This window comes from Antedon mediterranea, chromosome 3 (assembly GCF_964355755.1).
Source record: "Antedon mediterranea chromosome 3, ecAntMedi1.1, whole genome shotgun sequence".
NCBI lineage: Eukaryota > Metazoa > Echinodermata > Crinoidea > Comatulida > Antedonidae > Antedon > Antedon mediterranea.
The window spans coordinates 25,116,437-25,130,613 of record NC_092672.1 but is presented as its reverse complement, the minus strand read 5'-3'; the positions used below and the strand labels follow the sequence as shown (position 1 = coordinate 25,130,613).

The 14,177-nt window shown below is 32.8% G+C and overlaps 1 protein-coding gene across 1 annotated transcript in view; it reads left to right on the top strand.

Annotated features, from left to right (window-relative positions):
* Positions 1–266: 266 nt before the first annotated feature.
* LOC140044201 (unconventional myosin-XIX-like) overlaps positions 267–14,177 on the top strand; it is a 16,772-nt gene continuing 2,861 nt past the window's right edge. The window contains exons 1-18 of the mRNA XM_072088679.1: positions 267–460; positions 1,230–1,369; positions 1,833–1,946; positions 2,298–2,356; positions 2,499–2,572; positions 3,384–3,453; positions 3,618–3,720; positions 4,359–4,556; positions 6,550–6,637; positions 7,444–7,630; positions 8,079–8,268; positions 8,626–8,736; positions 9,425–9,601; positions 10,521–10,632; positions 11,324–11,373; positions 11,466–11,522; positions 12,047–12,225; positions 13,432–13,621. Coding sequence (XP_071944780.1) covers positions 1,340–1,369; positions 1,833–1,946; positions 2,298–2,356; positions 2,499–2,572; positions 3,384–3,453; positions 3,618–3,720; positions 4,359–4,556; positions 6,550–6,637; positions 7,444–7,630; positions 8,079–8,268; positions 8,626–8,736; positions 9,425–9,601; positions 10,521–10,632; positions 11,324–11,373; positions 11,466–11,522; positions 12,047–12,225; positions 13,432–13,621 — 1,989 coding nt within the window. The 5' untranslated portion in view covers positions 267–460; positions 1,230–1,339. The remainder of the gene's footprint in view (positions 461–1,229; positions 1,370–1,832; positions 1,947–2,297; positions 2,357–2,498; positions 2,573–3,383; positions 3,454–3,617; positions 3,721–4,358; positions 4,557–6,549; positions 6,638–7,443; positions 7,631–8,078; positions 8,269–8,625; positions 8,737–9,424; positions 9,602–10,520; positions 10,633–11,323; positions 11,374–11,465; positions 11,523–12,046; positions 12,226–13,431; positions 13,622–14,177) is intronic.

The window sequence follows — 14,177 nt, the reverse complement described above, 5'->3', positions numbered from 1 at the left end:
ATCTAATGGCCAGGTAAGAGGTTTGGGTTCCAGCATGTGTTGATTCATGTTTTAGTGATGGCAAGATTATAGTCACTAAATCTAATGGCCAGGTAAGAGGTTTGGGTTCCAGCGTGTGTTGATTCATGTTTTAGTGATGGCAAGATTATAGTCACTAAATCTAATGGCCAGGTAAGAGGTTTGGGTTCCAGCATGTGTTAATTCATGTTTTAGTGATAGCAAGATTATAGACACAAAATATAATTGTGAGGTAAGGAGGGGAGGGAAGCATACCATCTATGTCAACAACCCAACCTTGCTACTAAGTATTCTATATAATGTATTTTAAATATTGCTTGTAACTTCATTGTCTAGGAGGTTGTGATACGTGGTCATGCTGGCTATCCAGTGCTGTGTACTCAAACAGATTGGATCAATACAGATGATCTTGTTTTACTTAATCCTCTCTCAGAACCTGCTGGTAAGTGAATTAATAGTAGACACATGTTTCAATGGTTGTTAGTACTATACAGGTCTTCCTTCTATTAAAGACCCCTTTAATTAAAAGCTCAATCTAATTTAAAGCCAGATGATCACCTATTTTTTACCATTAGCTGTTGCCTCCCTCTAACTAATTAGAGATCAAAGACCACAATTTGGATGAATCCAACATTTTCCTTCAAATTTTTCCAAATTAAATACTCACTTTAAAATAAAATTTATAGTTCAGTAATACATTTTTAGAGTAGAACAGCGAATAATTTGAAGAAAATTTGACAAAATATTGGCAACACACTTGAGCAGTACTTAGCTGGTAGATACCACACTTAGACTGGCAACACACTTGTTACTTCTAATGTTTTCTGTTCATAGTGCTGAACTGTTTATGTGAGCGGTACTTAGCTGGTAGATACCACACTCAGACTGGCAACACACTTGTTACTTAACAAAATGTTTTCTGTTCATAGTGCTGAACTGTTTACATGAGCGGTACTTAGCTGGTAGATACCACACTCAGACTGGAAACACACTTGTTACTTAACAAAATGTTTTCTGTTCATAGTGCTGAACTGTTTACATGAGCGGTACTTAGCTGGTAGATACCACACTCAGACTGGCAACACACTTGTTACTTAACAAAATGTTTTCTGTTCATAGTGCTGAACTGTTTACATGAGCGGTACTTAGCTGGTAGATACCACACTCAGACTGGCAACACACTTGTTACTTCTAATGTTTTCTGTTCATAGTGCTGAACTGTTTACGTGAGCGCTACTTAGCTGGTAGATACCACACTCAGACTGGCAACACCCTTGTTACTTTAAATCCTTTCAAAGAAACTGGACATTTTGATGTTCATATGATTCATCGTTACCATAGTGATCAAAAGGTAAACAATAATTTGCTAGTATACTATTGATTTTTAGGAAAATTGATATGTTGGTGACATCACTATTAAAATCTTGACTTCACTTTATCTTCAATATTGGGCAAAAATATTAATATGTCCTCAGTTGCACTTAGAAGTGAGAACTTAGAGATATATGCAGAGCTCCTCTGAAAAGATAATTGTTTTGCTGAATATGCTATTTTATGTCACATAATACTGTAGTTATTCACTTTGACCAAAAATTGGAAAAAAAACATTATTTACCTGAAAAACTGTAATTTTTTAACATTTGGTTAAGTTTAACCATTAATTTTGTCTTTTTTTAAAGTAAAAACACTATATTTGTTTGTTTTTATTTCTTTAAAATGAATAACTTTTTTAAAACAGCAAAATGGCTTGATTTTATTAATCCTCATTTTCATGTTTTTTGGGGAATATACATCTTTATTTTTTTTTTTTTCAGGCACACCCACCACATGTATTTGGAATTGCAGAAACAGCTTTGTGTAATCTTACTAGAAGACTAGACAAGATTAATCAGTCAATAATTGTCAGCGGTGAAAGTGGTTCTGGAAAGGTAATTCAACAATTTCTGTTTTACGTTTGTTTTCACCAATGTAATCAGAGTCAATTTTTTACCTTTAAAACCATTTCTTGTTTATTTGGAAATAATAGAGAGGCCCAAACTTGAATAAAAATAGAGAGGCTAAAAGCATGGACAAGTAATAGAGAGTGCTATAATTTGTTTTTACTGTTTCAAAGGACACTGTTACAAAATCAGCATTTATTGAATGTCACATAAATGCTTGCCAGACGTGCAAAGAGGGAATGTTGGCAACCCATTTTCACAAAGGCAGTTTGTCAATATTTTTTGTGAAAATACAAAAACGTTTGTTATTCTCTGTTATTTATTATTGTTTTATTACAGACATGGAATGCAAGATGTTTACTAAAATATCTGACAATGGTGGCAGTATGTAACCCTGGGTAATAAAAATAAACACATTTAATTTAATATCATTAAACACTCTCATGTATGTAAAATTACAGTTTTTATTTCATCATAATTATAGATTTGTCTCTGTTTTGTTACTTATTTGTGATAACTTGTTGTCTTTTTTGTTCATAGTGGTTTTACACCATCACCAGCAGATTGCATTGAACGTAGAATATTAGACTCAAATCATATTCTTGAAGCATTTGGTAATTATTATGTTTATCTTTAATAAAGTACAGTAAGATACACATGTCATTCTCAAATGTAAAAACATCTATGTACTGTTATGGTCCTAAGAAACATCGCTAGAAGTTGGACCTTTATTTTTGTTAAATATACAAAATCAGCATTTTTAAATCATATCAATATATCAAATTTTCTATATTCATCATCATTATCATCAACAGATAAAGAAAAAAATAGAATAAGAACAGTCGATAAAGAGATGAGAACCAAATAAAAATGAGCATAATGATAGTGTACCATTACAATTACAAGAAAACCAGGGAAGAGTTAAATTAAATTGTAATTTAACTCTTCCCTGAAAAAACTGAAATATAAAAGTCAATAAGTATCATACTGATTTAAAAATAAATAAATAAATAAAGCTACACCTAACCTAAAATTGATTAACGCTTTATGTAAAATGAAATTTAAAATGCTAATTTAAAGCAGTTTGTGTACTGATTTTACATTTTGTAATTCTAGCATATCTTTAACCTTCAGTCATGGTGCCAAAATCCTTTAAACTCCTAATATATAGGCTAAAACTGTTGATGAGCAGTGGGCAACTTACAGTATGTTCTAAATATGAATTTGGTGTGATTTTATGGTCAAATTAAATTTTTGGCAGATTTGGTATCATTAAGACTAGTAGAATTAATTGCAATTGATGGCAATATTTGATGGCCTACTCCAGTATATATATATACAGTAATATTAATCTTTTGCCACCCAGTACCCTACACCTCCCTACAACTCCATCTCTGTTAGACAACTATTATTTCATTTTCTTAGGCAATGCTAGCACAACCAGGAATCACAATAGTAGCCGCTTTGGAAAGTACATTCAGCTACAATTCAGTCGGTAAGTTTCATACATTATTTTTATTTGTCAATGTTCAACCAACATACTGTATACAGGCCATGCATTTTGAGTTTCTACATATGCCATTTTGTGTGTCATAGCAGGCAAGAATGAAATTACACACAAGAGCAATTCTTATTTTAACTTTACAATTTTGTTTTCAGTGGAAATCATGTTGTTGTTGCTTCTATTCAGACATATCTTCTTGAGAAAACTAGAGTTGTTTATCAATGTGATGGTGCCAGGAATTTTCACATTTTTTACCAAGTTAGTATTAGTTATGTTTCATTTTTGTGTACCTTTAAACCGGATAACCAACTGTTTAACTTAACTGTTGGAACTGTGACACATTTGCATATTTTCTGCAGGTTAGAGAAAACCCTGCAATATATTTCTGTTGCCATGTTTCTAAAGTGTGTAGGCTAATAGCCTACCTTTGGTTGTAATCAGGTTGTTAAAATTCTACTGATATTCACAGGGGCCTGTTTTTTTGTTTGTTCTGCGCATTTGTGCTTTGTCCTGGTATTTAACTGACCGTACACCTATTTGAAAGTATTGAAGCGTGACTTTTTTTTCCTCACAAACTTGAGATTGTACTAATGATAGCACCATCAACTATACAATGACAATACTTGTCCCGTGATTTCACAAGGTTCGTGAGTAAATATGAAAACATGTAATAAGTCTGGAGATCAATGTAGGCAAATGTGAAAAGGATCTTTCTGGTACTGATATTAAACATCTTGAAACAAAATTGTCACTTTGTAATATTTTGTAATATAGGGCAAGAAAGCACTCACTCTACTAATGTTATCAAAGCATGAAATATTTTATTAGTTTATATTATTCTCATTATTAGTCTTTTTAATAATATCATTAACATTTCTTCTTTCAAATTATCATAGATGCTGTTTGGCGCAAATGAAAGGGAAAGGAGGAACTGGTTACTACCAAATGTATTGAGTTCAGACAACTTAAACTATGTGCCACTAAACCGTTCAGAAGATGCATGTAATCAAAAGGATAAACAAGATTTTATAGTTACAAAGCAAGCAATGTGTAATGTTGGACTTAGCAGGTCACAGCAACAAGAATTATTTAAAGTAAGACACTTTTACTTAATTAGTTAGTAAGCGATGTCTAATGTTGGACTTAGCAGGAGGTCACAGCAACAAGAATTATAAACATCAGTGAACTATTCTGAACCAAAGCAATGTGTTTAGATGCCTTGGTTGAACTAATCCAGCACATGTGGACAGTAAACATCACTGAACTAACTGAACCAAAGCAATGTGTTTAGATGCCTTGGTTGAACTAATCCAGCACATGTGGACAGTAAACATCAGTGAACTAACTGAACCAAAGCAATGTGTTTAGATGCCTTGGTTGAACTAATCCAGCACATGTGGACAGTAAACATCAGTGAACTAACTGAACCAAAGCAATGTGTTTAGATGCCTTGGTTGAACTAATCTAGCACATGTGAACAGTAAACATCAGTGAACTAACTGAACCAAAGCAATGTGTTTAGATGCCTTGGTTGAACTAATCCAGCACATGTGAACAGTAAACATCAGTGAACTAACTGAACCAAAGCAATGTGTTTAGATGCCTTGGTTGAACTAATCCAGCACATGTGAACAGTAAACATCAGTGAACTAACTGAACCAAAGCAATGTGTTTAGATGCCTTGGTTGAACTAATCCAGCACATGTGGACAGTAAACATCAGTGAACTAACTGAACCAAAGCAATGTGTTTAGATGCCTTGGTTGAACTAATCCAGCACATGTGGACAGTAAACATCAGTGAACTATACTGAACCAAAGCAATGTGTTTAGATGCCTTGGTTGAACTAATCCAGCACATGTGGACAGTAAACATCAGTGAACTAACTGAACCAAAGCAATGTGTTTAGATGCATTGGTTGAACTAATCCAGCACATGTGAACAGTAAACATCAGTGAACTAACTGAACCAAAGCAATGTGTTTAGATGCCTTGGTTGAACTAATCCAGCACATGTGGACAGTAAACATCAGTGAACTAACTGAACCAAAGCAATGTGTTTAGATGCCTTGGTTGAACTAATCCAGCACATGTGAACAGTAAACATCAGTGAACTAACTGAACCAAAGCAATGTGTTTAGATGCCTTGGTTGAACTAATCCAGCACATGTGGACAGTAAACATCAGTGAACTAACTGAACCAAAGCAATGTGTTTAGATGCCTTGGTTGAACTAATCCAGCACATGTGGACAGTAAGCATCAGTGAACTAACTGAACCAAAGCAATGTGTTTAGATGCCTTGGTTGAACTAATCCAGCACATGTGGACAGTAAACATCAGTGAACTATACTGAACCAAAGCAATGTGTTTAGATGCCTTGGTTGAACTAATCCAGCACATGTGGACAGTAAACATCAGTGAACTAACTGAACCAAAGCAATGTGTTTAGATGCATTGGTTGAACTAATCCAGCACATGTGAACAGTAAACATCAGTGAACTAACTGAACCAAAGCAATGTGTTTAGATGCCTTGGGTGAACTAATCCAGCACATGTGGACAGTAAACATCAGTGAACTAACTGAACCAAAGCAATGTGTTTAGATGCCTTGGTTGAACTAATCCAGCACATGTGAACAGTAAACATCAGTGAACTAACTGAACCAAAGCAATGTGTTTAGATGCCTTGGTTGAACTAATCCAGCACATGTGGACAGTAAACATCAGTGAACTAACTGAACCAAAGCAATGTGTTTAGATGCCTTGGTTGAACTAATCCAGCACATGTGGACAGTAAGCATCAGTGAACTAACTGAACCAAAGCAATGTGTTTAGATGCCTTGGTTGAACTAATCCAGCACATGTGGACAGTAAACATCAGTGAACTTTTACCTAGTTTTTACAATTATGATAGTATATTGATTCAAAACAACTTTTACAAATTTATGGTAATGAAAACCATATGGTAGTATATAAATTAGTGATAATAGACTTTGATGTTTTTTATACAGTACATACATCTAATAGTAATGTTATAAATTCTATTTTTTGAATTATTGAATTGAATTTGAAAATGTGTTTATTTGTAGGTTTTAAGTGGTATACTTCATCTTGGAAATGTAGAGTTTATTAGTGATGATGTCACTGGACCATGTGAAATTGATTCTGAAAAACAAGGTAAATGATATAAAGGTTATGCTGTTTAATTATTTTCTGTATTATACCAATAAAAAGATTGCATACAGTATTTATAGTTCAGCTTAAAGTAGTTGCAAGCTTTAAGATTGCATACAGTATTTATAGTTTAGCTTAAAGTAGTTGCAACCTTTAAGATTGCATACAGTATTTATAGTTTAGCTTAAAGTAGTTGCAACCTTTAAGATTGCATACAGTATTTATAGTTTAGCTTAAAGTAGTTGCGACCTTTAAGATTGCATACAGTATTTATAGTTTAGCTTAAAGTAGTTGCGACCTTTAAGATTGCATACAGTATTTATAGTTTAGCTTAAAGTAGTTGCGACCTTTAAGATTGCATACAGTATTTATAGTTTAGCTTAAAGTAGTTGCGACCTTTAAGATTGCATACAGTATTTATAGTTTAGCTTAAAGTAGTTGCGACCTTAAAGTTTTAATAGATTATGTTTATAATAAATTGGCGTTTACTTATAATTCAAAATATTCTATTAACAGTATATATATCTTTTAAGTATTTTTTTATTTGTTTTTATTTCTACCATAATATAATATATGAGAAATAACTAAAACGGACATAAGGAATACCTTAATGTTATGGTAGGTTGGTTAAAAAATATCTAAAAAAATATCGTTAATAATTATATCATTTTAAAATCTTAAATAATCTTATTAATATTCTTCTCCATCTTCAAAAAATGTTGATAAAATATTTCAGCCAAAGAGCGATTTTCTAATTTACTAATTATTCAATATATCATATTGTTGTACTATTGATGTTGCTTCATCAGGAGTTGACACCTCTGTTAATGCTGCTGCACAGTTACTTGGTCTTGATGTTGATGCCTTAACTAGATGTCTTGCATTCCGACAAATCACTGCATCTCACAAGCGTAGAAAGAGTGTCTTTATGAAACCTTGCATAAAAGATGAATGTCATACAAGGAGAGATTGTCTTGCAAAGTTACTCTATGCCAGGTATTTTACAAACATTAAAGCTATATTTGTTTGTAGTGAAAGAAACCTACTTACTCTTTTGAAAATGATTCTTGTTGTGCAGTATTTGCTTATTTACTGACCTGTTATACATTCAAAACAAACCCACAGAAGATGTTGTACAAATCCAATAACTTTTATTTGCTTCCCCATATGCATGCTTGTCTTCACCGAGGCGGATTGTCCACAACAAATCCTACATACACCTTTAAACATTCACAAAAATAAAATAAACATACATACATGCAAACTCTAATACTTAGTCAATTTAATTTAATTTTTATTCTGCCTAATCTCTCTTTCTTTCTTTGTCATGTAGTTAGTATGTAACAGGAGAAAATGTTTACATGCACACGTTTTCAACCCCACTTTGGTTTTACCAAAAAAAACTAGCTTTGAAGACTGACTAAATTATGTTTTAATGTTTCAGAGTTTTTGATTGGCTCGTTGGATTCATTAATGACAGTACCATGGCCAGGAGTTGGCAGTCTTACATTGGTCTACTGGATGTCTACGGATTTGAAAGTTTTTCATTTAACAGTTTGGAGCAATTATGCATAAATTATGCAAATGAGAAACTTCAGCAACATTTTGTGCACAACTTCCTCAAAGCAGAACAGGTATTCCAACAAACTTATTTTCTATATATAGAGTATGCCAATATACAGTTGGTGCAACAGTGTTTTATTAGCACCATATAAGAGTGATAATAACAACAGTTCTTTTATTCATTTAAAAAAATGGAGAAAAATAATATGGCACTTCTTTTAGTTGATATCAAACAAATCTTGTAAAAACTTAATAATATCAAAATACTAGTATAATTATAATACAATATAAAATGATAATTAAGATAACAATAATAATTAAAGTTTATGAGAATTATCTTTCACTTTTTTTCTCTAACAGTGATAATGATGAACCTTTATAAACATAATTATACTGCTGATTAAACAGCCATGTTTGTATTATTCTAGGATGACTGTCAATCTGAGGGAATTCCATGGCAATTTGAAGACTTTACTGACAATAAAACATGTCTTGATGTTATTGAAGGCAACATCAGTATATTTGCTCTCATGAATCAAGTAAGTGTTGCTATTCCACTGACAATAAAACATGTTTTGATGTTGAATATTGGGGTGTCGTAGTTTGTCTTTCGATTAAAATACAAACAATAAGTTTCTAAGTCATAGTTTTTCGCAAGACGAAAAATAATGGTTGAAAAAGACAACCTGTATTCTGTAGTTTGTACTTATTATTGAAAGATAAACTGCTGTACCATGAAACCATGCTGCATGTATGACAACAAAAAGATGAGTTGTCCCAGTGCTGTATTAAGAATTCGCCTTTCTCAATCGTAGTACAGTATGTCGTAAAATAATAACTCCTTCCTATTTTGAATTTTACATTTTGAAAAAAAGTGGTTTTTACCCGACAGGCATAGTTTGTCTTGAAAACCATAGTTTGTCTTGATTGCCCAAATCAATAAATAAACTGTAGTTTGTAAGAAGATAAATAATGGACTTTTGAGCCTAGTTTACACTAGAAAACCTGCTGCTGATGTACTTTTGCACCTCAAGCTTAACCCCAATATTCACCTGCTGCACATCAGTGATGGTGAGGGACCTTATGCCCAGTGAGTTAGGTGCAAAAGTACAGTAACACCACAACCAGTTGCAAACTACAAGTTGTTGTGCTTAGACTGTCCATCTAAGATCACAATCATGTTATTATGTCATTTACTTTCTAATTGCAAGTTTATCTTGTTTATAGCAATGCAAGTTAAACAGACATTCAGATCCAAGTTCATTTTGTGAGTTTCTTCTTGACACCATCAGCAGTGCAAGCTTATCTCGTGCACATATATCAGTGACATCACCAGCTTTTGTTGTGCATCACTATGCAGAGAAAGTTACGTACCAAGTGGATGGTCTAATTGAAAAGAATAAGGTAATATACTTACAACTGAATGCCAGTTTTACAGTATATTCACAAAAAAAGGGGGTTAGAAGTTCATAAATAGTTTCTCAAAGCATTACAATTATGGAATAGTGCATCTGCTTCGTTTAAACTCATTTCTCATAATCTTATAACTGAAAATAAATACCACAGTAAAATGTATGAATGGCTGTTTGTAGCTATAGGTAATGCTCTATCTATTATTATGCTCTGTTATCGCAGTTCAAAAGGTGATTCTCTATGGAGAGGAAACCAACAAAATAGCGGCTTTCAATCGACCAATCAGATATGCCCTACGCAGTACGCACTGCTATATGCCTGTGTTGAGCCTATCTGTGTGAGAACAATACACAATGCAGCGTGTTAAGCGTATAACCGTGAACGCATTCTATATGATCCTCAAATACAAAAATGCTAGATTACCTAGAATTTATTCATTCCATTGCGATTTATAAATCTTCACTGTTCTTTGACAAGAATATGTGAATGTATTATATTAGATTATTATTTGTTATGTTAAATAATGTTTGAACACATTTACGGCTGCCATCTTTTTTCAGTCTGGAGTACGTGCTCAGCTTACAGTATTACATTTCTCTGTTTTTATATCAAAATAAGAATTGGTTCACTAACACAATTCAATTTAGAAAACGACAAGAGTGTTTCAACCTATTTAACCACATATGCTCTCCAATATTACAATTTCATCAAGTTAACGAACAATCAATTTACCAACTTGCCCTCCTGCCCTATTACCATGGCTTTTTTTCCGAGTATCCCTATAATATTTACTTTGAATGGAAACCTTATTGCTATTACATTATATTTGCTCATTAGATTTGATGTGCAGTGTACACAGGTGAATGTTCATTTACTAGTTAATCTATTGTGTATCATTTGATGGTTTTAGGATGGTATTCCAGCAGAACTTGTAGATTTGCTTAAAATTAGCAGCAAGAAGTTTGTGCAACAATTAGTTGATGCTAATGTTACCAGTTTACAGGTGATTGATCTTATCATTTGTTTTTAAACACCATAGTAACACTATACTAACACCATACTAACAATGTAGTAACACCATAGTAACATCAAACTAACACTGTAGTAACACCATACTAACAATGTAGTAACACCATACTAACAATGTAGTAACACCATACTAACACTGTAGTAACACCATACTAACACTGTAGTAACACCATACTAACAATGTAGTAACACCATACTAACAATGTAGTAACACCATACTAACAATGTAGTAACACCATACTAACACTGTAGTAACACCATACTAACAATGTAGTAACACCATACTAACAATGTAGTAACACCATACTAACACTGTAGTAACACCATACTAACAATGTAGTAACACCATACTAACAATGTAGTAACACCGTACTAACAATGTAGTAACACCGTACTAACAATGTAGTAACACCATACTAACACTGTAGTAACACCATACTAACACTGTAGTAACACCATACTAACAATGTAGTAACACCATACTAACAATGTAGTAACACCATACTAACAATGTAGTAACACCATACTAACAATGTAGTAACACCATACTAACAATGTAGTAACACCATACTAACAATGTAGTAACAACATACTAACACTGTAGTAACACCGTACTAACACTGTAGTAACACCGTACTAACACTGTAGTAACACTGTACTAACACTATACCATTGCTTTTAAAGTTCTGTCTTCATCAATGTTACATCATGAAACTTTTAAACAAAGAATAAATGTGTGATATTTATAATGCCTTTGCATCAGTTATGTTAATACAGTGTAGTTCTGTTTAACCTAAAATAGGTTAATTTTATGAATTTTTTTCAGAGTCCAAGTAAAACAAAAGGCAAAAAGACTACTTCTACAGTGGTATCAAAATTTAAGGTACAGAATCCTGAAAGTTGAAACTCATTCAAAACTTAATTTAGACTCTTGATGAATTTAGTATGAAAAAATAGCTTCAAGACTGAGCTCTTGCTTTAGAATTTAGATAGGTTTTTTTGCTTTGTTGTTGTTTTCGCTTTTTATTGAAAAAAGGAGAAACATGGAAACAAGGACCTTTATGGTTTATCCTCGGCATCCCTGTTTTTGTATATTGTTGATGTTTCATATTTTGTTTCCTGTATATTATATTAATTGTATTTTATCTGTAAATTGTTTTTTATGACGCTGAAATAAATCAAATAAACATCTGCAGGATCACTCAAATTATTTCTTCCCAATTTTTTTTTAACTTCTGTTGAAAATGTAACTTATAATAATAAATATATGCAAGATATTTTATTAGATTATCAGACATATTTCCTCAATCCATTTTGTATTTACTTATACTTATTTTGGTTGATACCATTCAGTTTTTACATGTAATCTTCGGGGTAACAATCTAACAATTGTATCTTATATCTTAGAATTCATTGGACAGTCTTATGGCTACTTTACATGAAACAACACCTCACTACATCCGCTGTATCAAACCAAGTCTTGAGTGTCAACCAGACAGCTTTGATAATGTTCATGTTATAAATCAATTACGTGCTTGCGGTGTTCTTGAAACAATTGAGATCAGTGCAACAGGCTTCCCTACCAGGTCAGCTTACAGCTATTGTTTTGTGTTCTTTTTATACTAACAATGTACCCATCTATGACTGGTGGATACCCTTGTTTAGTTAAGTTAACTTGAAACAATTGATATCAGTGCAACAGGCTTCCCTACCAGGTCAGCTTACACCTGTTTGTTTTCGATATTGAATAATTAAGCAAAAACTAAAATGGTTGTGTTGTATTGTTTTATAGGTTGCACTAAACATGTTACAACCTTCTTATTTGTTGTAATTTGTATTTTACTGTATTTTTTACTATTACAATCCCAATTAAACAGCTTGCTCATAGGACTTACAATACATATATATATATATGTATATATATACTGAAAGATGAGGGCGTATCAATTTGATCTCTGATGCGTGTGCGTACAACTGAGGGACTAGTGCTATACCGCCTTACCACGACGATCCAATCGAGTTTGAACAATACCATGAAAGCCCAGTGGTCTAATGGTTAGGACATCAAGCAGAAGGTTCCGGGTTTGTATCTTGGTGGAGGCGACTTTTTCTCATTCTCACAGATTTCCTCATCTTCATCGTTTCAAATTAATTAATTGAATTTCAGTATATCACCGGGCGGTATAGAATTTATTCTGTGCCTGTGATGTTTATAATATATACTATATATATCCCTGTACATACTGTACATGTTGAACACCTACTAACATACTTGCCAGTGTGTTGTTTATAATATATACTATATATATCCCTGTGCATACTGTATATGTTGAACACCTACTAACATACTTGCCAGTGTGTTGTTTATAATATATACTATATATATCCCTGTGTATACTGTACATGTTGAACACCTACTAACATACTTGCCAGTGTGATGTTTATAATATATACTATATATATCCCTGTGCATACTGTACATGTTGAACACCTACTAACATACTTGCCAGTGTGTTGTTTATAATATATACTATATATATCCCTGTGCATACTGTACATGTTGAACACCTACTAACATACTTGCCAGTGTGTTGTTTATAATATATACTATATATATCCCTGTGCATACTGTACATGTTGAACACCTACTAACATACTTGCTAGTGTGTTGTTTATAATATATACTATATATATCCCTGTGCATACTGTACCTGTTGAACACCTACTAACATACTTGCCAGTGTGTTGTTTGTTATACTTGATTCTGAACGATAATGACAATTTTCTTATAGAATGTTGTACAGTGATTTTCTTAAGAGGTATGAATTATTAATAAGGTCAAACTCAGAAGATGTAAAAGATTTGGATACAAAAAGTAAATGTGCTGTTATTACGAATCTGGTTTTAGCTGAAGCAGACAAAGAAAATAAATTGAAAAGCTTTTTGTTTGGAAAAACAAAGATATTCCTAAGAGAGGGACAGGTACTTAAAAGTAGTTTAATAATAATTTAATTATTTTATATTTGCAGTAGAATAAATTAAATTTTAATTAGTTTAAGTAAATATTTTATGGCAAAGGAATCATTAGTAATTATTTGACTTTATACGGTCAGTTTTCGCCAAGCTAAGGTGAACTAGGCAGTCTTATTACCTAGGCAAGGTAAGGTGAACTAGGCAGTCTTATTACCTAGGCAAGGTAAGGTGAACTAGGCAGTCTTATTACTTATAAGGTGAACTAGGCAGTCTTATTACTTAGGCAAGGTAAGGTGAACTAGGCAGTCTTATTACTTAGGCAAGGTAAGGTGAACTAGGCAGTCTTATTACTTAGGCAAGGTAAGGTGAACTAGGCAGTCTTATTACTTAGGCTAACCGACCCAGCCAAGTCTACTTACACTTTGCTACATATTTTACAGATGTAATATTTAGTTCCTCGAGAAAAATATCATTCCCTCTGTGATGTCAATTGTTATATTTCACCTCTAAGCAGGCAATATCTGTATAATATAAACCTTTGCAGTAGAGCTGAATGAGTGTCGTG